This window comes from Nanorana parkeri, unplaced genomic scaffold (genome assembly GCF_000935625.1).
Source record: "Nanorana parkeri isolate BGI_ZX_2015 unplaced genomic scaffold, ASM93562v1 scaffold349, whole genome shotgun sequence".
Taxonomy (NCBI): Eukaryota; Metazoa; Chordata; class Amphibia; order Anura; family Dicroglossidae; genus Nanorana; species Nanorana parkeri.
Window position 1 is genome coordinate 1,158,690 of NW_017306617.1, and position 26,360 is coordinate 1,185,049.

The following is a 26,360-nucleotide window of genomic DNA, read 5'->3' on the forward strand; positions in this document are numbered from 1 at the left end:
TCCAGTAAATGGGAATTCTGGGGGCGCTTCCTGATCCGTACCACAGTCAATAGAGTACAGTAAAAGTGCAGGCAGGGCACTGGACAAAGCTCTAGGGACAAAATTGAAGTGAAATAGTTTGATAAATATATGTAGATTACATTGTATTGTGTGTATTCTGTGTAAATGTCATGTTTTCACTTTAGAATTTCCCGCCGGCTCCGCCCTCCGCTGTGACGCCCGAAAACGAAACTGAAAGACGAATGCCGGCATCGGCCGGGCGAACACAGCAGAGGACACCGCAGGCTCCCGAGCCACACTCGGGAATACCGCCAGGGAGGTTAATACTATTATGTTGTTCATTTAAAATGAAAATATAGGGAAATAATTCACCACAGATTGATAAAACGGTAAGTTGCTGCATCAACACAGGCTACCAAAAAACAGCATTCCCATAGATAACAGAACTAGCAGTCATGTTATGTGACCCCCACATTGTCTCTGTGAGAAAACAATCTTGAAGTCCAGTAGCAGAAATCACTAGTAATATTGAGGGGGGAAGTAATTTAATAAAATGTTATTTCCTGTCAATTAAACATACTAATACATCTAAATATAAATGTCTGATAAAGACATTCATGAATATGTATACAAAGATTCTGATACTTAAAGAAGCATAAAATGATTTCTGACTGCTCAATTTAATTTTTTTTCCAAATCGTAACATTTGTTTCTTGGAGTTCATTACAGCACATAGGATTCAGAGACCTTTGGGTTATACTGCCATCTACAGGAGGACTTGGACACTGGCAAAACAAAAAAACAGTGGCCAGCTGGTGTAACCCCCTCCCATTACCATGCATTTTTTTTGTTAAATACCGGGAGGAACATTAATGTCCCTCAATGAATGCCAAGAAGTGGACTTTATGGTAAGTAGAAAAATCAAATTATCATTCTCATACATTGAGGGACACATGATTCAGGGACAACTGGGACATCCAAAAGCAATCCAACTGAGGGGTGGGCAACAGCAAAAAAACACTAACAATCCCACATAACAAAACCTAGGGCTGCCTGCAGCTCAAAGAGTTTACCGCCTGGAAAACTTAGAGAACCAGGTGGCAGACTTGCAAACCAAGGATAAAGTAGCCTGATGCAGGAAAGCCCTAAAAACACTCACAGATCTGATACAGTGTGCCTAATAGAAAAGGTTGGAACCTTACCCATGAGCTTGGATAATGATCTGTCTGAGCCAAAGTGAAATGATGGAATGAGATGCAGGTTCCCTTTATGGAGATGGATGGGTATGATAAAAAGAGAGTAAGTTATTTTAATGGAAGAAGTTGCTGTGAGATAAATACATACAGCATGTACTAGATCTGGACAATGGAGAAATTATACCCTGAAGCTGGACAGAGGAACACTGTCCTGGTTGAGGTGAAAGGCTGAAACCACCCTGGGCCTCAACACCACCAAGTTCTAATATAGGGCCAAAAAAGATTATTTGCAGGACAAGGCTGCCAACTCAGAAGCATGGATTCTAGGGGTGATGGTGAGGAGGGCAACATTATGAGTAAGAGTGGAAAGGGAAATGCAGCTTTTGAAGAGAACAAAGAAAAAATCTGAGATCGCACAGAACAGGGAAAAACGTGAGGCACAGGGGGAGGGGGGTACATGAAACCCTAAACAAAGGTCCTAATCAATATTTCAGTGTCACAAGACACATTCCAGGCTGGCCCCAAAATTGTCCAGTCCAGCAGTTAGGCCTCCAAAGCTATTGCTGAGGATATGCTAATATGGATAGTTGCATATAGAGACCAGCTCAAGCAGTATGTAGGAAAATGTTGACTGAAGAAAAAAATGAAAATGTTTTCTTTAAAAAAAAAGTAAAAAATGGTCAGTAAAAATGGTTACACTCAACTCAACAGACAAAATATGTAAATTCTCCTATGCCGCTATCAAAAAATTGAGACATGCTGGGAGTGGGAGGGATTTAACTGGCTGGTCACTGTTTTTTTTATTTCCAGTATCCAAATCCTCCTGTAGGCAGCAGTATAACTCATTTGTCTCTGAATCATGTGTCTTTCAATGAATGTGAAAGAGAAATATTGTTCTTTAGTATGTTCCTAATTTAAATAAATATATTCAGTTTGAATATGTTTCTGAAACTTGTACAAATCAATCCATAAATGTTATTTAAGAAGCTTCTACATAAAGAAAACTTATTTAGAAGGAATATATAATTGATACTAGATAGTTGTATTGAAAGGGAACAGAACTCTTACCAATAACGTAGGCTAGCAGCAGGGCTAATGTTACTGTAATTGCTGTAGCACTCAAGGCAGTACATTTCCAGTTACAACAACGATATGATTTGTTGAAGGTGAAGGCAGGCCTGGAGAAAGTGCTCCTGGGCAGAGGTCTTGGAGGAGGAGAGTACACTGTATTTGAAGTCAGAGGGTAGTTCTGACTGGCAGCACTGAAGATGGGAGAAGTACCAGATCCATGCTTGAAGAGGAAATGCCTGCAGAGATAAAGAGAGACTTACAGTGACATGAAGAATTATCAGTATGCATAGCACAGTAGCAATAATCATTACAGCTTTCACTAAATCATTAATTCTTTTGTTACAGCATATTTTATGTACTTCATTAGTAAAACACACACTGCAAGGCACATACTGTATTTAGCATTTAAGCACTAACTGGGAAAAACGGATTTGCTTGGAGCAAACATGCATGCAGTATCTAGTATCTTAAAAGAATACATGAACTGAAATAAGTACCAGGGCTGCCATTGCTGACCTCCTTCTAAGAATACTACTTATCTGACTGTTTCTGCCTTTTAATAGCTTAAAGTAGTTTATACACAGTGTACATTTTGGCCAGTTATTGATATACCAGCTGACATTTGCAAACCGGGTGCCCCTGTGAGCACCCTTCTGCCAGCATCTCGAGATCAGCTGATCGAGAGAGCAGGTTGGAAAATTCTCAATCAGCTGCAAGCTCCGTTCAGACATTCTGACAACAGCCAGTGGCCACTGTCAGAATATAATGCAAAACAGCAGTGGATTCCTTCATCCACGCTCTAAACATTGATGGAGGAATCTGTTATATTTTCTTCGTTGAGCACCAAGGTTGAATGAAGAAAATATAACGGTGTATAACCTGCTTTAGTCACTGACCAGAAACAAGTATGCAGATTAGATAGTAGGAGTGAAGTCAGAATTTATCATCTGGTTATTTGTTTAAGGTCAGTACCTCAGGAAGCCACAGGATCATCTTGACAGCTGGGCACATTGTTTACAATACAATTTCAAAACATAAATACATAAGCAGTGCTTTTCTACAATCTTGAATATTTTTAAAAGGAAGCGACGGCAATGAGAGCCTCTAGATTCTCTCAGTACAGGTTTTCTTAGGTTTTTTTCTTTCAGAAAACAAAATTCAAAGTGACATATCTGAAGGAAGGAATTCCTGTAAGTATTAACACACCATTTCCATTTGCTCTTAATAAATGACAAAGCTTTGTCAAGGGCTCCAGGAAGAAAAATAGATTCTTATGTGTTCACACCATTTAAATACCCCACACCTTTTTTTCAGTTTAGTCAAAATGTTATTATGTTAAAGTTGAATGCACATTTTTATTTCCTAAGTGAAAGGCATATATCCTACACAATCTAAAAAGCCCTGTCTTAGCAGCTGGCTTTCTGCTGTTTAGAATAGCTGAGTGCACACTTTACCACTGTAACTGCTATTTACCTGTCTGACTGTCACACAGGTGAATGACCGTCTGAGCAGCTCCATTATGCATATAACTATGGTCACTGATACATCACTTGTAGTCATACTGAACACGGGAGAATGTGATTTTATTAGAATGTACTATAGCTGGACCAACTAAAATGGTATTTTCTGGCGGCTGGGCTGCATCATAAGATTCATTTTAAAATCTCAGATCACTTATTTTTAAAGTTAAAGTCTATTCAAATTATTTAATTTTGGTGTCCTGAGACTGGCTTTAATTCATGATATAGCTGTGTATCTACTATTGTCTGATTCTGGTATTATGCCTGTGCATTTATGTGTTTGTTGGGGTAGCTAAAGACAACAAAGAATCTTCAAAATTCTTTGCATGCACTGATTTACCTCTTGATATTAAAGTCATGTTTTAAGCTTTTTCAAATGCTTATTTATTCACTTACGATGGATGCTGCTCCTTGGTGTTTAAATGTTTTAGTTTTCTGCAGAATCAGATGGTCCCAGAGCACTGGACCTGATATCCTGTTTTAGGGTGGCTCTTTTTCCTTGCAGGGTCCTACGGAGTCACCCTTGTATGTGCTAGTAAGATGTGTGTGTCTCCACAAACACACAGTCACAGCAAGGCAATCCACTCCAATACTTCTCCTCCTTGCCCTCTTCTCTCTTCTGCTTCCTTCATTCATTTGAGTTAGTAAATGGACAGCTTTTAAAGACTGTGCTATTCCCTGCGATCTACTACTGGACAAGAAGTTCAGGGAAGTTGAGCTGAGACAATTGGAAACAGCTGTTCAGAAACATGATGACTAAGTGCTTGGGGAAAAATGTCAAAAGTAAAAAAATTTATATTTGTTTGATCTGGATTAATTTTTGTGAAAAAAGTTTGAGAGTTTATTACTACTTTTAAGATGGTAGAGAAACACTGTCTTACCTACAATAACATCCATCTCCTCTGCAGTCATTACTGTAAAAAAAACAAATGGATCTGCTAAAGCCATGGGTCGATTATGCAACCAATAAAATCTAAAAAACTAGAGAGGTCCAGCAGTACACAGAACAGTAAAAAAAAACAGGAAATAAATAAATGTAATTTTCTATAACAGAGAAAATTAAGATTACATATTAAATATGCTAGAGGTAGAAACTGTGAAAAAAGAAACTTTTAAAAACAGATTTGAGAAGCACTTTATATCATTTAGAAGTGTGAAAGTTGTTGGAATTTATACACCCTGGGTTTCCATTCAGTCATAGAAAGCAGCAATAAGACTAGCAACAAATTCCAGCAGTTTTAATCATTTAATCTTTACCTTCTTCCTGACTTTGTAGTTGTAAAGCAGCAGCCCCCTAGCAAGTTCACCATGCTAGAAGGAAGGTTAACAATCTTATTTATAGCTGTGCACCCAAATGTGAGCACCCATCCTAGGTAAAAGGTTATTATTAGCAGTCAGGTCCTCAACAGTAGATCAAGAATAACTGGTCCCCAATTTGTATTGGCCATGATTAGCTAGTCACTTTACCCATTCACAATTACACTGTGCACTCTACCACTTGCAGACCGGGATCATGGAGGGAAAATCAGGAATCAATCTGTTTGACTATTGTGCTAAAAGCAAGTGCTCTCCTGACAGCCCCTAACTTGTAAAGTATCCCTAACAATAAAATACTCCCAAAATGTAACCTGAATGTTCACTCTAAACTCTTAACTCCTAAACTCCATTTTAACACACTACCCTTAACCTAATCCTCTTCAACCCTTTGCATTTATTCTGACCTTAACTGTTAATGTATATGTAAGCACAAACATTGTTTAAAGTGTATATTAACCTTAATTATTAAAATTAGGGACTACATTTCTTTGTCCCTCACAATTAAAATACGTATATCTTTAATTTAAATAAGGGGTATAAGGCTCCATAAATACCTGATGGTCCTGCCAGTCACCTTGTGCAGGAAGCCCTTCCTGACCACACTAAGCACAGAAACAAATCTGTACATGGCCAGTTTGCATCTTTGCTTCCTCCCCGAGACATACAAGGCACAGTGCCTGTAATCATTTCCTTTTCCTCTCTCAGCTCCATTGTGTGGAGATGGAGATGGCTCTAACAGTGGCTTCTGCAAGAAGGGCAGGGCTGGTTGTGATGTCACAGCCTGGTACACCCCCATTCAGTCCAACCTGCTTGACTGACTGTAAGCTGTTCTTACAAGAGGCTCCGCAATCAAGAGTGCAGTCTCTGCCCAACATCATGGAACTCGGAAAGAATGGGGAATAGTGGTCATGTTAAAGATTGTAAAAGGTATTTGCAATTTGTTAAAATTTTATTGTAGCTCTGGTGACGAGCATTATGCTTTCCAAACAAAAAGGGTTTACTACTACCATTAAACTTTGGATGGGAATAGAAAAGGAATGGTTACAATCAAACTCCAGACAGAGTGTTTTTAACATTCTTAAATATTTTATATGATTCATAATTGATTTTTACTTAGGCCCCTTTCACGGCGTCCGTTCAGATCAGCATGTGTCTGTTTAACTTCAATTACCCCCCGATCCATCATGATCAAATGCGCCAAAAAGGAACTCTGTTCAGTTTTTTTTCCGGACCTAGACAGTGTACGTTTACATCCAGCTGAGCAAAGAGTTACATTAGACTTTGTCAGTTTTTTCAGGTGGACCTTATAAGACCACCAGTGAGAAAGGGGTCTTACATAGAAGTTACTAAGCCCCACTGGGATGATGCTGGAAAGTATAGCATAGGGGTCACACTTCTTGCTTCCGCTGCATAGAAACGATGTCTGTGACAAAAAACAATTGTTATGCTTGTGCCCTCTCCCTCTGCTGTGTCATTCACGAAGCACAGCACTGGTGCGTTTTTGAATGATAGGAGTGGGAGGATATGAGATGGATGACAGGTCTACAAAATATGCAGAGTTAGGCTTTAAATTTTACATTTTGTCTTATCACAAAGGATAACATTTCCCTGGAAATAAAGGAGTTAAAGACATGTTCCACTTTTAAAGTGTAAACAGAAGCCTATTCACATACTCTATAATGATAGGGGTCTTCTTGCTTGGAGCACTTGCCAATTTTAGATTGTAAGCTCTCACGGGCAGGACCCTCCTTACCATGTTGCCTTGATTTGTATTGTAACGGTAATGTCTTCCTTATTGTAAAGCGCTGCACAAACTGTTGGCACCATTTAAATCCTGTATGATGATGATAATAATAATAACAATAATAATCAGATGTTTCAACAGCATTCACCTTTCTTTCGTATAATGCATGCCAGCCTCAGAAATACATAGCTGTTCAGTGCTCTTCTGAAGCTTGACTGGTGCAAGGTGTGACCAACATTGAAAATGTATGGATTTCCTAAGCTGATATGCATGCCACCAAATCAAAGTGAGGAGCCCTGCAGTTAATGCTAGCCTTGAAACTTGCTGATTGGCAAGTTTTGAAAAGAACCCACCAATCCGCACAAATAGGTTTTCTACTGTCTCTGTAAGGACGTGTTTGTGCCATAAGACCTGTTAATGTGCATTGCATTGCCAACATTTTGACATGAAATTAGAAAATGTTTAATTTATGATAAAATCCATTTAAATTGATTTAAATTGCTTTATGCAGGTTAACATACCCTGGAGAGACACAGACCGACATTGGGAGGGGGGGAGGAGAGGGACACTGACTGAAACACCAACCGATGCTGGGGGGAAAGAGGGGTGAGACACCGTCCGGCGCTGAGGGTCCCTTAAAAATTTCCTCGGCCAAAAAGGGGTCAAGAGTGGAGAAAGTTTTAAGAAGGCCTGCGCTAGAAGATCCAGCAAAATGCATGCCAAAGAAACTGTTTTAAACTTGTCCCTGAAGTGGAAAGTCTTTTCTTATTATGTCCCAAAAAATTTGCATAATTTTTAATTTGTGGCTAAATAAATATGAAATATTGCTTATAACTATTTCCTGTTTACATTTCCAGGCAAAAGGTATCTAAAAATAAACAGTTTCAGCTGTGGTCTCACTTTAGATTGTTTTTCAAAGATAATTATTTAGAATGATTTTTAAATACATACATGCATATAAAATTAAAATAAAATTGCTCCATAACCATTAACGCATCCCTTTGAACTTTCTATTAAACAGTGCTTACAGTTTCATTCAGTATTCATTCAATTTTCAGTTTATTTTCTGTGAGCTGTTTCACTGATCACTGCACAAAGCTAAGAATGAAGGATTAAACAAGACAGATGCAAAACAAAATGAAAATAGACTCTGCATTCTTTATTGACTTTAATTGACTGCAAGGTTACATAGTTACATAGTTACATAGTATTTGAGGTTGAATAAAGACATTAGTCCATCAAGTCCAACCTATTAGGATCTCATTCTAGGAGTACCTGTACCCCTGTATATTACCTGTACCCCTGTATATTACGGTCCCTTAAGAAATCGTCCAAAAGTTTCTTGAACAATTCCACATTCTTTGCTGAAATCACTGTCTAAATTACCCTCCCAATTTTGGTGTCATCCGCAAACACGGAAATATCGCTGTTAACACCCTCCCCGATGTCATTAATAAAGGTGAAAAAAAAAAACTGCAAATGGAAAACCACTGCAAAGTAATGTCAACATTCTCATAGACCCTGGGTGACAAAAGTGCAGCCTGTGGGCCAAATACAGCCTGCAAGAGCTCTGTGCACCCTGCTGTGCTCCACACCAGGCTTCCCGTAATAATCCAGACCCTCCCATAATTTAAATGAAAAAAAGCAAAACATTGTTTAAATAAATGACAAATCATCTCTCGCCATTAATCCCCAGGTTCCAGCAAATACATTGAATGCTCTGAATGACATTTGCTTTTACTGCGTAAGCATCAAACACTCATAGGGGAGTGCAATATCATGAAGAATTTTAATGATCACAATTGTGTGAAAATGTCTCTGTCCTGCTAATTTCTGTCTGTGCAAACCTGACTTGATCCCATCTTAATGTTCAATTAACAGTTTACACAAACAGATCAAGTTTTCTTTTGTCATGATCTAGCATTGGAAGGTGAAAACAGTTAAAAAATTAGGTGGCTGCCATACCAGCTGCTGACAAGCCTGAAGTAATCCCATTGCAACACAATACAACTTTCAAGCTGCAGGAATTGTAGTCCATGTGCATGGTTTCTCTGAATAAATTCTGCATGTAGCGTTAAATCATTGTTAAATGTATAACATAAACATAAGGTAAATTAATAAACTGGAAAAACACAAACAGTCAAACATATACTACACTGACATAATCATATCTCAGTAGATATAGGAAGTGTTAGCTCAGTGCCAAACATCCAATCAAATAAATCAAAATGATATGGTGCCAACAGTATATTGTATAACACGCATAACCTAATAGAGCTTTCTGGTATATTAATTGTGGGATTATAAAAAAAAAACACAGATGTACAAATGAACCAAAATCTACCTTTGATCTATAATGAGGGATTATTCTGAAATATGACCTTTTCTTAATATGTAACCAATAATAACAAAGATCCTGAGCACATCTGTATTCTCTTTACCAATCTCAAGCAGATAGGAACATCTTGTTCTTCTTTTCAGAATATATAAGGGTAATGGAAGTGACATTAGCATTTAGACAATATTACCAACATTTTAAAATAATATAAAATAAAACTTAGCTAATGTGATCATTGTATAACCAGACAAGCTACTCACAAGCCTGTCTTTGAGGAATATATGCAATTTATGTCTGTCATAGCATATATAAGAAAATGGATTCTGGTATACTTTGCAATAATAAGTACAATAGTTTAAACTGCAAACTTAAAGTGCACCTGTGCCCAGACTGACTATAGACATTAAATTATTTACATGTTCTTAAAATATAAAAGACCTATAAAAGACATTTTAAACAAGCCATACACAAGCTCTCTATCTGCTTGTAATGCAAAGTAATTCACTGTCAAAGATATAAACAAAGGCGTTAATGTTGGATATTGAATACCCGAGCTACAGTGATGAATGAGAGATTGTTTTTAAGTGATTTTACTGCGTGTTCAAAATATGGAAATACTTTAGTATGCAGAGCCTGGGCACAGGTCCACTTGAATATACCAGGACAAGTCAGTAGAAGTGCCAAATTACTGTCCGGTTACTTCTGGTGTGCTTTATGTTGCCTGTTACTACATGTTGCATTAAGACAGACCATTCAATTTGACCCCTAATGTGCTTAAAAAAAGGACGCAACCATTTTATTGTAACCCTATGCAACTACCATGCATTGTGGCATGTTCACACTGGATCCGTTGCGTTACATTGCGCTGTAAAAAAGTAGTGCATGTCCTAGTCCATTGCCTTAGTTGTTGGAAACAATTTCAAATGAATAACACTCCAATGCAGCAATGCAAGTGGTGTCCATTACTTGCAGTGCAGTAAAATGTGCTATAATGCATGCATTACCACAATGTGGAAGTGTAAATGGACCCTACAACTGTAGGACTGTCCCACATAAATCTAAATTAAATGCAACTGTGTTTAAACAGAGCCTTTTAGGGCACATTCACACCAGCCAATACAAAAAAATGCTTTTTTAACGTATCACACTGTTTACTTTTTTAACTTTATCAGAAGTACATAGTTACATACATAGTTACATAGTATTTGAGGTTGAATAAAGACATACGTCCATCAAGTCCAACCTATTAGGATCTCATTCTAGGAGTACCTGTACCCCCTTAAGAAATCGTCCAAAAGTTTCTTGAACAATTCCATAAGTATAAAAAGTGTACACTCCATTTAGGTCTCCACACAGCAGCCCACTATCCTACTGCTGCGCAATCCAGTGAGCTGTGAAAAAATGCAGCATGTCTCCATTTTCTTGCACCACACTGCATATCACATACACATTGTGGTGTGCATGGAGGGCATGGAAAACAGTTGTTTATTATGTGCCCTTGAAGTAACTGGCATGTTTCAGTTGCTGTAAAATGTCAGTCGCTACTTAGGTGTGAATGAGCCCTCAGGATTGAGCAAGGCACTTCCAGCATATAATCCACATAAAATATTATTATAATTATTAGGCTGTGTGCATACAGCATTTTCCATTCTAACTAGCATAAAGGAAGACCAAGGGCCCATTCACACACCGGATCCATTGCGTTGCAATACATTTTTTCAACGGATGCTAATGGAAGGGCACCGAAAAATTTATGTGTGTGAATAGGGCTAGTTCACACCGTTCCGTTCCCTTGCGTTACATTGCACTGTAAAAAAGTAGGACATGCACTACTGTTTTACAGCCCAATGTAACGCAACAGATCCAGTGTGAACTAGACCCATTCACATCCATTCATTTTTCGATGCCTTTCCATTAGCATCTGTTGAAAAATTGATCGCAAGGCAATGAATCAGAAGGAAATCGAAAGGTACAATAGCAAATCAACGGACCCTCCGCTGACTTGTGATTGCCTTACAATTTTGGTGTAAATGCACCCTGAAACTAGCTAATTATCCTCTCTTTTTCATGATACATTTACATTTTGCCTTTTTTCTTTTTACTGTTCACTGCAACAAACTAGAAAGGATGGGCTCAAAATACACTAGAGGTGGAACAGAACCCCGATGTAGACATGCGATTTGTTTCGTTACCGAATCAAAATTCGTATGAATTTTCCTGAAATTCGTAGATTCGTAAGCATACGAAATCCGAATGGCAGTTTCCGAATTTATGTCCGAAATACAAAATTCTGTTAACGAATTTCGGATCCGAATTTATTTGAAACAGGAACTAATATTACCCCTGTAAATGAGGTTGAAAAACATGACAATATTTTTTTTTTAATCCTAAATACGGATCCGCTGCTGCTGAGGGTTGCATTACAATACAATACACAGGCAGGAAATACGAAATTCCGTTGCCGTATTTTCGTTCCGTTACGAACATTTGTTATATTGAACTTAAAAAGCAAAGTACATTTATATTGGAGTTGATGCTGATGGTAGCGAATGTTCGTAAAGTTACGAAAATGTGCCGAAACTAACGAAAATCCGTATTTCGTACGAATCCGAATTGAGTTTCGGATACGAATTACGAAATACGAAATAATGGATATTACGAAACGGAACACATTTTTTGACGGCGCACAAGTCTACCCCGATGGTCTATTTCTAAACAATTCTCAGGGCCCTTTGCCCTGTGAATATTTGTGAAGTTTCTTATTGGGCGAATAATGTCAAAAACAAATATATTTTTTCTAAGTTCATATGTAGTGTTGTAATATCACATTATGGTCACTAGACGGAGATAAGTTTGAATTTAGTGTGTTATAATATTACCATATGGCCACTAGATGGCGCTGAGGAGCATAGGAAATAAATACTTGTTTCTTATTTTAATATTTTGTTTATAAAGGGACCCCTGACAATGTGCTAAACTTTTCTTACTGCTTTTAACATATAAAGAAGGATTCAAAATGAATCATAAACTGAAGTACATGCATTGGCACACATAGTTTTATTCTTCTTTTATATAATGTCAACATATTCTTCAGTTTTTACAATGCAGCCAAGTCAATTTCCTTTTAGAGTAGCCAGACTACTGAAACTAATCTAACTGGCAACAAAAAAGTTGAATAGCTAATGTGAACTAACAGACAAATAGAATTTGAAACAATGCTAGTTCCTGCACTTAGACAAAAGTTATACCTCACAAAATGTATACTTTTTTCATGACCAGTCATGAAAACTTACTAGAAAACTAACTAAAAAAAGGTAACTAGCTACTTCAGTGCAAATATTGAATTAAAATGCAATTACGGGTACAATACTTGTAAATATAAATGGGGTGGAGGGAATAGAGGGACCATACAAGAGTGAGAGTAATATTTGAAGCATATTTTGTAGAGCACAAAGCCATCTTAAGCAAACCTGACCCAGTTTACAAAGTGCCTAAAAAACCATAGTGGTGTCAAATTTGAGAAATACCCACTGTATGTTTTTATGTGTTCCCATTCACACAGCATACCTAAACATAATTAAACAAAAAATAATGACCTTATTTATTTGGATCGGGTTTATACTAGAGGCAAACATCTATTGCTTAGATTATGATAATTACCATGCATTGTACAATCTAGCCTTAGAAATCTGTAACCCTTTATTAGGACAGACACTCCTGCACAACTGATAATGTAGATCTGCCAGCACAGACAGGGTTAATTATGGTGAACATTCCCATATAATAATAGGTATTAGAAAACAAAACTTTTTTTTAAAAAAAGCTAGTAAAATGGTAAGCAGCAGTTGTTTTAAGCTACGTTACGTGAATGGGAACATGTACCAAAAAAAAAACATAATTGTTATTCAAATTTGGCTGCAAAAGTGCAAATACACTTTAAGCCCCTCCTCTTGCCATTTAACTATTAGATGCCAGAGCCTCAGTAGGTAGCAGTAACTTTGTTTTTTGGCAGATAAATGACAGGAATTATTTTTTTTATGAGGGGGGTGAAGGCCCTTTGCACAACCTGTGCCTAAGATTCAAAGGGGTTCATAGGGACAAGAAGATTAACATATGTACTTTCAAATGCTTTACAAAATCTGCACATAAGCATTTTTGTTTTAGGTCAAGTAAGGTTCACTTTCATGAATAAGGATGCCTACTGTGAACCACAGGCTGTTCAAAATTTACACTACAGCCCTATTAACACATTTCAGGCTGCAGCAGCTGAGCCACATCACTTCTATAAAAAGTGATTAAGACAAAGTTTTTAAAAAGTTGTATTTCAGATATATAGCTGTATATAGAAGAACTGTATGTCCTGTCAGTTATTTTATTAGAATAGAGTCACAAGTCACTTAATGTAGATACTAAGTCCTCCTGTCTAGTGGCTTTATGCTATCCAATATTTCTGTAAATGCACTAAGGTTAATGAGATGCCAACTGACACGTACATTCAATCCACTATCCAGCTTTAAAAAGCAAATTTATTGGATTTTTGTTTCTTAATGGGAAAGTCTTACATGTGCATTATTGATCGAGAGCTATGGAGCTTGCTGGGTTTCAGAAGGAGCACGGCTAAAGTAGAGCAACCCTGACATAAGATAAAATTATTAAGGAATACTAATAATCAATTTCTAAGTCATTGGGGTTGATTTACTAACCTTATAAACACACCACGAACATGTATACACCTCTGTAGTGTGTTCCCTCCCAGCATGATCTATGGGTGGAATCTAAACACCTTTGTAGTGTGTACACACCCAGCAGGTGTGTTGTGCAAAGCCCTGCATGAATTTGCAAGGTAATGTTGTGTAAATTAGCTCTATGTTGCGTTGCTTGCGTTGATGAATGCAGGAATGTAAATGCATGAGCTACCCATTTTTGTCTAAACTGTGACGCAGCATTATATATGCATCATGTGCATGATTTTTACATATATGGCTTTAGTGGAAATATGCTTTTAGAGACTTTTTGGTTGATAAATACGTTTTGCTGTGTAAAAATCACACGCACCTAGTGCGTGCATGTGTTTAGGTTAGTAAATCACCCCCATTGACTCGTGTTGCTCCAATGGCTTCAGAAATGTTTTTGCTAACCCAGAAAAAGGATGCAGATCAGGAGTTCGGACTTTATTCTGCTGTTCCTATTTTGCATTTTCATTCCAGGTAACTCACAGAATTTTTAGACCAGATACAACCAGTCAACCAGCATTTCAAAGCAATGGCAGCCTCTGTATTTCTCCCAAAACAGGCTTCCTTTAAACTGTCCCTGTAAGATGTCTAATTACTTCGATATAGCACCTCTCCTAGGCGAAACCACTCCCAATTCCAGACTAAGGTGAATTTACTGTTTCAGTGTTGAGAGGCTATACTGACTTTTGTTTGTCCAAGCAGTTTTCCAAAAATATATTTTTCTTCTATGGTATTTTGGACAAATGTACTGGCATTCCTTATGACTGGAGGAAGGAATGCTAGTTCCTGCACAATATGTATGTTTACGACAAGGGAGCTGTTTGCAGGGTCCAGGATTATTAGTAAAAAGCTGCCAGACTTGTAGGAAGGGAAATGACTTTACAGCACCCCCTGAATTGTTGTTGACAGATATTTGCAGTCTCCAAACAGTCAGGTCCCACTTTCAGAGTCCTTGAGAGCCCTAGAACAGTGCAGGGATGCAAATACTGTATTTAGGAAATATCATTTGGCACTTCAAATGATTCCTCCGCAGGATACCACTTTAATTCAATGAGAACCATTGATCACAGAGAGATAGCATCTCTAAAACCTAAGTTTTAACTCCAGTATTATAACCTGACTTGTTATCCTAATCCCAATATTATAAAAATAACCTTTGTAGCTTGAATGATGGAAGTTCAGGTAATGAAACTACTGCAAAATTACACACACTAAATAGTAAATTGAAATACATTAAATGTAATGTAAAAGTATGGATTTGCCAGCTCTGAACTGATTAATTCAGTTTAGACATTACAAGTTTCTCCATGTGTTACAGATGAGTCAGTTACTTTCCTTGAGCCCTGAGCAGGGATATTCTTCTATACAGAATTTGTCTGCAGTAAATGACATACAGTACTATAAAATAAGATTTTCATATTGTAGTAAGGAATGATTGACTACTTTCTGCAAAACATTCATTCAATAACAAAATATATGTTAGTAGAAAAGAATTTACATGAACCTTTAATGACAAATAATGCTCCAAAAATACAGAGAAAGCCATATTTCAGGGTAAAAAAAGAGTACATAAATAGTGCTGTTTTTATACTGCACTTTTGAAACTCTACAAATAAACTGTAACTCTGTTTTAACAATAAAATGTTCAAATTGTTAGCATAAGAAACCTGTATGAGTTAATAGAATAAAGCATTTCAAAGCTCATTGAAATAATGCAAATTTCAGTAACCCTTAACAATGAGTAAGAAACGATAAAACCTAGCTCCTTCTTCTGGAAATCACTGCACTTTGCACGGCGTCATAACATTTGTACTTAAAGAATAGGCCCAAAGCTCTGTAACCTCCTCAATCAATTAATTTAAATTTTTTTTGCTTTAAATCAAACCTATGCTCTGCCTAAATAAGGCAAAGCAGCAGGTTTGCTTTAAACCCCCTTTTCCCAGAAACCTATGCTTACATTTTCATCATTCTGGTGAAGCTCTGTTCAGCACTAAGAGGCAAAAGAGATACGTGGCACTTTCTTCCAACGCTGCAGCGCTGGTATGTCTTTCGGCATCCTCACGTCTTTTACACTGTGGGGTCTATTCACAAAGCTGCCGAAGGATCTGGCCGTAGCTTCGGCAATGCGTTCCAGTAAAAAAAAAAAATCTTTTTTTTTTTTGCTGGAGTGGGGCTGTTAGTATGTTAGCTGCAGTGCAGTGCATTTTTGATGCGTTTTTGACGCATTTGCGTTTCCTGACCGTTTCCGGACCATTTCCTGACCGTACAAAATGTGACATGCAGTATTTTTCTGTCGTAACCTGAACGGACTGCGCACGTGAGAACTGTAGCCCATAAAACACATAGGGATACATTGGGATGCATTTTGAGTGCAGCATCGTACGGATCCGGTCAGCACACAAAACGGACGTCGTGTGAACAGGCACTCAGGGACATTAGACTGCTGCAGAGGAGGAGGAGAGAGGCTCCAGGGACTGGTGTAAGAGACAGCCAGCTCGGAGAATCAGGTGAGTACTACTTTTTTTTTTTACCCTAGGCAAAAACAACCCCTTAACCCTTGCATTGCAGGGATAGCTTCACTGCAAGGGTTAATATTTTTTTTACCTGGAGTTCAGCTTTAAACAAGGTTCTGCTTTTACTTCTGACAGTTGCGTGGGGTGGGATTCATGAGAGGAAGGTAAGTATGTACATCTGTGAAGGTCTACAATGAAGTGAGCTTACTGTTTTACTTTGCTTTATAAAGATAAATGATGAAGCACAGTGTTTTATCTAACAGCCACTAAGGAAGAGATTGGGGTTCAGGTTAACCATAAGTTCAACCAGAACCCAAGCTGTTAGCATTTTGAAATATGGGTGAATGATTTAGCCAGTTTGCCCACCTACAGAACCCCTCTGCATCTTTTTTGCTTGGGCATTCACCAAACCTGTATTTCTGGCTGGGTTTGGCCAATGCTCACACAAAATGAACCAATGCACATTTGGCGCATCACTAATTTCAAACATTTTGACTTTAGTTTTACTCCATGGATACCAAAGAACAGAAAAAAACAGACTTTTTAGGGACCACCATGACCACTTCAATTTATATATAAAAATATATATTTTGCTGTGCACATTGTTTGTTAGAAATATATAACAAACTTAAAATCATCAACATACACTGAGTGACCAGATTATTATGACAACACCATCAATAGTTCTTTGGGCCACGAGATGACTCCAAGATTACTTTGTTGGGCCACCTCGTGACTCCATGAGATGTTGAAAGGTGATGCAAGGAATCTGACACTGCACTGTTGCCCTTCTGTTGTCTTGTACCAGTCTTGCTACTCTCCGTTCTGCCCTAATATTGACTAGTCGCTGATGGCCACAATTCGCACGTTCAGACCCAGATTTCCGGCTGACAGTCCAGTCTTTAAACACTTTAACAACAGCTACTCTTAAACATTTAACAAATTCTGCTGTTTTGCTGATACTCGCTCCATGGCTCAGAGCGCCAAAAATCATCCCACGTTAAATCGCATTATTGAACCCATATCTTCAGAAAAAAATCACTTCTGCTGTCATGGTAAACAACCTGCTTCCCTATTTATAATGGTCTGGCCCCCCCTTATAGCTAATTTGCCTACAAACGTCAGGTGGTCATAATAATCTGGTCACTCAGTGTATATAGTCCTATTTACAAAACTGTGAACTTGTATGCTTATCATGAACCTGCACCTCCTCAACTGGTATACAATAGATAGTTAACCAAGTAATTTCTATGCAATATCATTAGTATGTACCCATGATAATTATGGACATTTTTTATGGGGAAGTGCTCAACTCTTGCTCTATGCATTTCGCAGTACCACTGCTTCTTCAGGAGCTTATGGGCATACAGTTGTGGTTCACAAATTTCTCTTACATCATGGCTAGAAAACAAAATTATATCATCACACAAGTGGGAGGAGCCCTGCAACAAATTAACCAGGTGGGCGTCCAGGCACATTCGACCCAGATCGCATGCCAATCTAGGACATATGTTGTAAAGCAGCTTGTAAAAAAGTATAAGAATATATATGTAGAAATCAGTTAGGCCTCCACATATATGGCTGTGACCAGTAGTTACTAGGGAAACCACCAAAATTGATTGTAAAGTAGCCCCCCCCTGAGATTTAGATCATCATGTCCATAAGTGTCCATCCAGTTTGTAGTATGACCAGACTGGCGGTTTCTAATGTGTTTCTGCACCTAGCCCATCTCTCTTTTGGAGAAAATCAGATTAAGTTTATATATTTAGAATCATTATAAATATATATATATATATATATATATATATATATATATATATATATATATATATATATATATATATATATATATATATATATATATATATATATATATATATATATATATATATATATATATATATATATATATATATATATATATATATATATATATATATATATATATATATATATATATATATATATATATATATATATATATATATATATATATATATATATATATATATATATATATATATATATATATATATATATATATATATATATATATATATATATATATATATATATATATATATATATATATATATATATATATATATATATATATATATATATATATATATATATATATATATATATATATATATATATATATATATATATATATATATATATATATATATATATATATATATATATATATATATATATATATATATATATTAATGTTAGCTCTAGAAAAAAATTGCGATAGCAAGGGATGAAATATTATATTAATAAAATATAAGAACATTCCAAGAAAATATGGGAAAACAAGTGTAAGCTGTGTAGCTAACATAATGGTTCAATGTTAGCTACAAAAGTAGCATAATTTATCCTTACAGTTATACCATTCTGATTTACAGAAACCACAATAATACATGGAAGAATATACCTACTATTTAATGTAGAAGACTGATAGAAATAGTAGCCAAAATATGTTATTGCTTGATTATAATGGGATGCTTAAAAGTGGAAACTAATTCAGCTACAAATGAAGGGGATAACCATTTGTGTTTAAAAATTATTTAATTCATTGTGACTACAAATATGATCTTAAAATACATATTATCCTAGACTAGAATTCTTGATAAGAATGCCCAGTGGCACATTACAGCTTAAAAAACTATTTTCAAAATTAGATTGCAGGCAGCATGCTTGTGTGTTACTGTGAGTTAAGACAAGAGATGGCAAGGTCTTACCAACCCACAGGCCAAGCCTCAGGCATTTCCAACTGCCTATAGGAAGGTCCCATAGTCAGACTCATGGTGAGGTTTGTTTCACTTGTGGGCATCAAGTTTCAATAAAATTCCAAAGTACAAAAGTTAGCAAGCCAGATGCCGTTTTTTCTTTTAGTCATCATCTGTGATTTGGTTTTATAAAGAAATTCCCTTTATCAAAGAATAATATTTGTATCTCATCAAGATAACTAATGCCAGGTTACCAACCATCTAAAAGGCTATTTGTGTTCTGCATTTCAAGAGCTTTTAATGTATTCAAAACAAATAGGTTAGAACACAGAGGTTGTGGGACACTAAAAAAGCACATACAAATGGAATATAAAAATCAATGGTAAAGGGTGCTTCATTTTGAACTCTGATGGGAAAGAATAGGCCAAATTTAAAGAATGGGGCAGAGCTTGTAGTGCATGTGGCCAAAGGTGGAAAAAAGCCTGCAAAAAAACACTTGCAGTGACCACGTCTAAGGGCTGGTAAGCTGCAATATATGTTTTTTTTCTTTGGGTTTAGATACACTTAGACCAATGCATTGACAAAAAAAAGACTATAGATCCAAACCATTATGCCTTTTTAGTCCATTGCCAAAATGTAATTGTTCTTTGTGGTACATCCATACTGATCATCATGACATACTTCTTATTCTCTGCTTAGTCTCTGATTCTAGTGGTCACCCAAACTGGCTATATTGAAAAGTGGTGATTTTTCAATAGATGTAGTGCTTTACACCTGATAAAATCAGAAAGCTAAAGAGTCTGTGGTAAACTGAAGTTTGATTTTCTAGTTCTCAAGGAAATGTTGCCAAGAGGAAGTTGCGGACATTTTTAACCATCTGGATAATAATCCCATCTAAATGTCAATTATTAGTTTGGACCTGAGGTTTAAGATTATGATCAATGCCTTTGCCATGCCCCAACTCCAGTGCATATATTATACCATTATACCATGTTTTAACAACTCTAAAAAAACAAAGAGATGTGGAAGGCAAGCTGTACATTTAAAATACATTTATCTAAAATGCAGACATCATTGGGGGTAAAAATCTAAATATTTTCCTTCCATTATGGCAACTGAACCGTGTTTTTTTAGTACAGCTTTACTTTACTGCAGTCGAAAAGCAGAGGACTTTTCTCAGTACCTCTATAGTCTAATGCAAAATATTTTCTGTGAATTTTATTTTGTACTAATGCAGCACACATCTGTAAGAACTTCAAAGACTTCACTGATCTGGTCATAAGTGCACAGCCGAATGCTTCTAAAAGTCTTTCTAATGGATTTTTGCATAATATTGTTTTATTGAAAAAGGGTTAGCTATAATGCACATCAGAATGCAGCATTTTTACCCAAGGGCCTTGTAAAATGCTATTATTCTTGCTTTGGATTTATTTATTTCAAGAAGCCAAAACTGTATTCTGGGCAGGACAATATTATTATATACATTGGAATTTATTGGAAAATAAAGAAGTAGAGGCTGTTCACTCAACAAAGTAAAGGTTCACTTCAGTTACACTCAATCATGTGCAAGCAATAATTTGAATTGTTTTTTATTCACTTTGTTAAGGGAACTGTCGCTACATTTTTAGTAAATCAATACTCTATAGATGTAACCATATCTGAGGAATACATTTTCTTATTTAACAAGTACAGAATCACATAACATTACAATTAAGTGTTTAGTGCAGATTCAGGACTTTTGCTTAAGCCCTGGTTCACACCTAGGCATTTTTGAGCAGTTCGAAAAGTGCTTTTAACTGCCCAACACAAGAAATCCCATGATTTTCAATGGCCCTTGTTCACAACTGAGCAGAAAAATGCCTAGCAGGAAAACGCCAGATGCCTGAAAAGATACAGGAGCTTCTTTGCGCTTTTCCTCCCCATAGACTTCATTGGAAATGCCCAAAAACGCTCAACAGAAGCATATTTTCGTGAACTTTTTTGCACGTTTATATGCACGTTCTTCCATTGCCAACAATGGTTTATAAACTGGCAATCAAAATGTGCGTCTTCATGTATGCACGTTAAAACATGCATTCAAATGTGCGCAACGCGCATAAATGCGCAAATAACCGCATGCTGCTAACGCGCGTATAAACGCACACAAACGGTGCCGCCTAGGTGTGAACCAACAACTGCAGATTTTATTCACAACGATGTGAGTGCATTTTTATAGTTTAGTTAACCGTTTTCCCCCATGAGATAATGTGCTTGTTTGTTCTCTTTTTGAAATTTTGAAAGCCGGTGACAGGCTGTGTGTGAATAACAGTAAATAATAGTAAGCACAGAGCTCTCACAGTGTCTCCATCACTCCTATTACCCCCCTCACTCTTTGTCCATTGTTTTCTTTCCTTCTCTCTAACAGTGTCTGCATCACCCTCTCCTTCTCACAGTGTGACCATTTGCTCTCTTTCCCTCTCTCACAATGTCTCCATCACTCTCGTTCGCCCTCTCTCTCAGTGTCTACTTTGCACTCTGTCCCTCTCTTACAGTGCCTCCATTGCTCTCTCCTCTCACCCTCTCTCACTTCCTCTGTCCCAATAACAATGTCTTGGGCTCATTCTTACAAGCAACTATGAGCACAGATTCCTATCGCTGAGCTGGCAGGTGCCTGTAGACAGTGCACATAAAGTAATAAACAACTATCAAAAGCATACACAAAATGCTTTACACAAACCACATTGCATACAAAAAGCCTTTTGAAACACTGATGCAATTTACAGGTTGTAATGCACGAAATTGCTGGCTTTATTTTGTCTCAATTTTTATACTAAATCCCAACTCTAAGATTTTATTCTGTAAACCCTCCTGTGTGTGAAAAGAAGTTTGCAAAGTACTACTATACACGCTAAAAAGCTGCCCCCCACATCCTTCTCCACCACTGACCATTGGTCCTCTTTCAGGTTGAATGATGCCCAGTGTCATTCACCCCAATTCCTGTAAATCCAGGTCATCATGGCAAACCCCTTGGGAGTGTGTCATCAGAGAGCCTTAGATCACATGATAATGTGGGAGGGTACAGCACTCTAAGGTGACCATTCAGAATTCTCCTGGAATAAAAGTACTGTAAGTCCTGAAAAACATATGTAATGAGGGGGTACAAGAAAGGGGTGGGGCTTTTTGGTGGTGGATGACATAAAGACAAAGTTGGCCTTTAATATTAAGTAAATAATATGTTTGGGTAAACAACATTCAAAGTACCTGTAATTCCTCAGGTTTTAGAATATAAACATTTCTAAGGTTTTTAAATGGTATACAGTAATTTGTATTTTCAGACTAAAGCAGTTGGATTTACTGGATATATTCAACTATCACTTTTTTATCTTGCTTAACATAAATGCTTAACATAATTTTTCTTTAAATACCACGGCTTATTCCCAGTTCAGTACTGAAGAACTAAAAATAGCTGCTAACAATAAGTCTCTAAAACAGATACTAAAAATTGAATCTAAATTCCAAATCATAAAAGAAATAAACAAGAAATATACTCTAATTTTTCCTAATTTAATGGTTCTGAGAAAAACTTGCAATTAGCAACAGCATTGTCAGCCTGCTGTGGGAGCTCCTTATGTTGGCTTGACTATCTAAAAAGACCTGATAGGCAGCCTAACAACCTAATAGCAAGGCAGGCTAACAACACTACTGCTAATTGGGAGGCAATTTCTTAGCATTGTCCGCCTACAAAAGGAAGTACTGTTTCTGACAGGATCTCCAGGTAATAAACTGTGTAACAGATTCACAAAACAATTTCCTTAAACTACAACTGAAGTCTAAACTTGTTTGGGGTTTGAACAAAGCAGAGTAGGATTAAATCACCTGTCAGGCTTTCATTGCCGTCTGTCTCCCCATTAGGGAGATTCACCCTCTCTATTTGTCCTGGTAATTGCTATCACTGACAGTGGAAGCGAAAGAAAATTCCAGATTTTGTGTTGTCATCAGAACAGGGATAGATTAAAAATCTTCCAATGTAGACAATAGTTTGGATCTGGGCCAGCCTTTAGGGTTTTCGAGCTGTGTGACCACACAGGGCGCCATGGCAACAGGGGCACCAGGCGGCCGACAAAGCTCGGCCTCAGGGCGTCAGGGAGTAGAGGGGTGGCACAGCCTGCAGCTTCTCCTTAGATCCCCACTGCTCTTCCGCTCCTGTGTGGGCTAGCAGCAGGGATCCGAGGAGAAAATGTCTGCTAAAGCCGGGGGGTGGGAGGGGCGGATCAGGATGGCCGTGCGGGGAGGAGACCAGAGCCGATGTCATCCTGTGAGTTTCAGGATGACAACTTCTCTGTGCATGGCCGAGCGGAGGATCAGTAAATATCTGTGATATATACAGGTCATCTGTGTGCAGAGTAACCACTGGAGTGATCAGTGTAAACAACTGGTGGTAAAGTACTATGTGTCCCCAGTTATGAATGAATAGGAAGTGCTTTACACCACTTCCTGTTCATTCATGACTTTGTGAACGGGTAGTAGCACTCACCAGTTTGTGAATAAATGGGAAGCCTCCCTACTGAGGTGCTTTCTATCCATTCAGTGCTGAGGCTGCAGAAAAAAAGATAGATGACTCTGTTTCTTTTTCTATTTCAAAACGGAAATGTCAAGGGTTTAGAGCCCTGATTTTGTACCAAAGCCCTCCCAACAGTAAAAAAAAATTACAAAAATATTAAAAACATAAATAAAAAAAAGAATTAAAAATAATAAAAATTAAAAAATCACCCCCCTAGACATTATATTATACATGTGCAAAGATTAAAAATTAGTTTCAGATGAAATGAATGAAAACTAAAAACATTTTAATTTGTTTTCGTCAAACAAAACACATTTTTCCTATTTAGGGTGCCTAAAGGCCTAAGACCAGCCCTAGTTCTGGTGACCCTGCTGACCACCAGGGATTTCCTCTCAATTCCGTTATTTGACCAAAAAGGATGATAAATCTCCCCAGTGGAGCAAAGATGGCAAGAAAGCTGACCGGATAATAATCCACCCTTACTTTATTCTCAACTAAACAAAAGTTCAGGCAGGTCAACTTTAAAAATAACTCTTTACAAGGGGGTATAACTGAAAAATAGACTTAGGCTTTACATACAGTGTAGACACCCTTAACCCCATCCAACAAGTGATGCTTGTTATATTATACTTGTGTTGCTCTGTATTTATGCACGGAGCAGTGAACAAGGCAACTAATCAAAAATTGGGTCATATTTCAGCACCTTACTGTGCATAAGCTAGTGAAAAAATATTTCTATCCACAGATTGCGGACACTATGCACTCTTTGAAGTATGCTCTTAAATTAAACACATAGGGGTCTATTCACAAAGCTGCCGAGGGCAGCCGAGTGAATGACCGATCAGAAGTGAAGTGAGCCGAACACCGTTCGGCTATTCACTTCAGGCTGGTACGGCTGATTTCAGCCATATATCGGCTGAAATCAGCCGTACATCGGCTTGCTTCGTGTGGCTTCGGATCAGCCGAACATGCTCAGCATGTTCGGCTGACCCACTCGTATAAAGCAGTATTGACTTATATGACTATATTTGGAGATGTTTTAACAGAATCAACTGAATGAAAAGTATATTCATCCTGTCAAAGAAATTGCTTTGTTTCATTTTGTCTGCTGTACAGTAATTAAAAAAACAAAATAAAGCTAGTTATGGAACAAGAAATGCTTTAACACATTATAATGGCAAGAGTTGACACAGGTTTGCTTATGGAAAGTGATCAACAGCAATAACTACATTTTTACAATCCTCAATCTGTACTTTATAAGCACTTAGTTACATCAGTACGTGCAGCCAATACTGTAGATAAAGATGTTCTAATAGAGATTTATTTTTGTGTCATGCTAGTGGACTGAGGCCTAAACTTAACACAAGCTTGGGTTAAGTGTTCCTAATAAAATAAACATTCAAATCTATAATAATCCTTTCAAGACCATAAACATCTTGCTCTTAAATCTGCTTGCCTGCTATTTCTTTACCAGCAAATTTCCTGTAATCATGGTTAAGTTGCAGTAAATCATTTTTATCAAGCAGATAATCTTTCAGTTTTGCATTATGTCCATATTATCCATATTGCTTATATAATTACATAAACCAAGGCCCTTTCATCAATACTACACCAAAGAGGAAGATGTATGGATGCTTTTTATTTATCTATTTCTCAAGATTTATTTTAAACATTAACACAAGCATTATAATAGTAAAACTGTATGGAGAAAAACATTTCACCCAAAATCATTTTCTTGTGGATATGCCCTCAATCCAGGTTGCAATTGGTGAGGATACTCTCCGCACACCTTTCAGCAGTCCCGGCCAATAAACAAAGATGGTGCTTGCAGTAACTCCACGGATGGCACCGTGCAAAATACACAATTGGAAGAATAGGTCACCAGCACTCCAAATATTTAAAATGAATAAGTCCTTTTTATATTGGTCCAATAAAAAGGACTTATTCATTTTAAATATTTGGAGTGCTGGTGACCTATTCTTCCAAATGCCCTCAATCCACTTATTTTCTTATCTACTGCATTAACAGCCAGTCACTGGCCTCAACATAAAAAGATTGACAGTTTTAAAGGTGCCAATACACCTTACAATTATCTGCAGATTTTCTGTGGTCAGATGGAAAAAGTGCAACAGATTGGCCCAGCGCAATGCCGAACGGGCAATGTGCGCTTGCGCACACTGGCCCGTAAGGCTTTTATCGTACGAACATGCCACAAACCCGCCGAACATCGTACGATGCTCGGCGGAAGTGTATGTATGGGTGGGGATTTTAATTTTTTTTTTTTTATGTGTAACTTTACATTTTTTTGGGGGGACTTAAATTTTTTTTTCCTTTTTTTCCCCCACTAAACTTTATTGCTATCACATACGGGGCTAATAAAAACCCCCTATGTAATAGCAAAATATGTGACAGGTCCTCTTTATGGAGACATCAGGGGTCTCCAAGACCCCTAATGTCACCTAGGACCCCCCAAAAGAAGCTGATGAAGCACAGATCTGCTCCATCAGCTTCTTTCCAGCTTCTGAAGCTGGAGAGTGACACAAGAATGCGGAAGTGATGTATTATACAACACTTCCGCATTCTTGCAGGGGATGGGGGACCGGAGGGAGCTCGTGTATCGATCTCCCTCTGATCCCCTGTGACACAGGCA

At 37.4% G+C, this 26,360-nt stretch overlaps 1 protein-coding gene across 1 annotated transcript in view; it reads right to left on the minus strand.

Moving 5' to 3' along the window:
• The window catches only part of TENM1 (teneurin transmembrane protein 1), a 431,171-nt gene that overhangs the window by 305,189 nt on the left and 99,622 nt on the right, over nt 1–26,360 (minus strand). Inside the window, exon 4 of the mRNA XM_018558628.1 lies at nt 2,265–2,503. Coding sequence (XP_018414130.1) covers nt 2,265–2,503 — 239 coding nt within the window. The remainder of the gene's footprint in view (nt 1–2,264; nt 2,504–26,360) is intronic.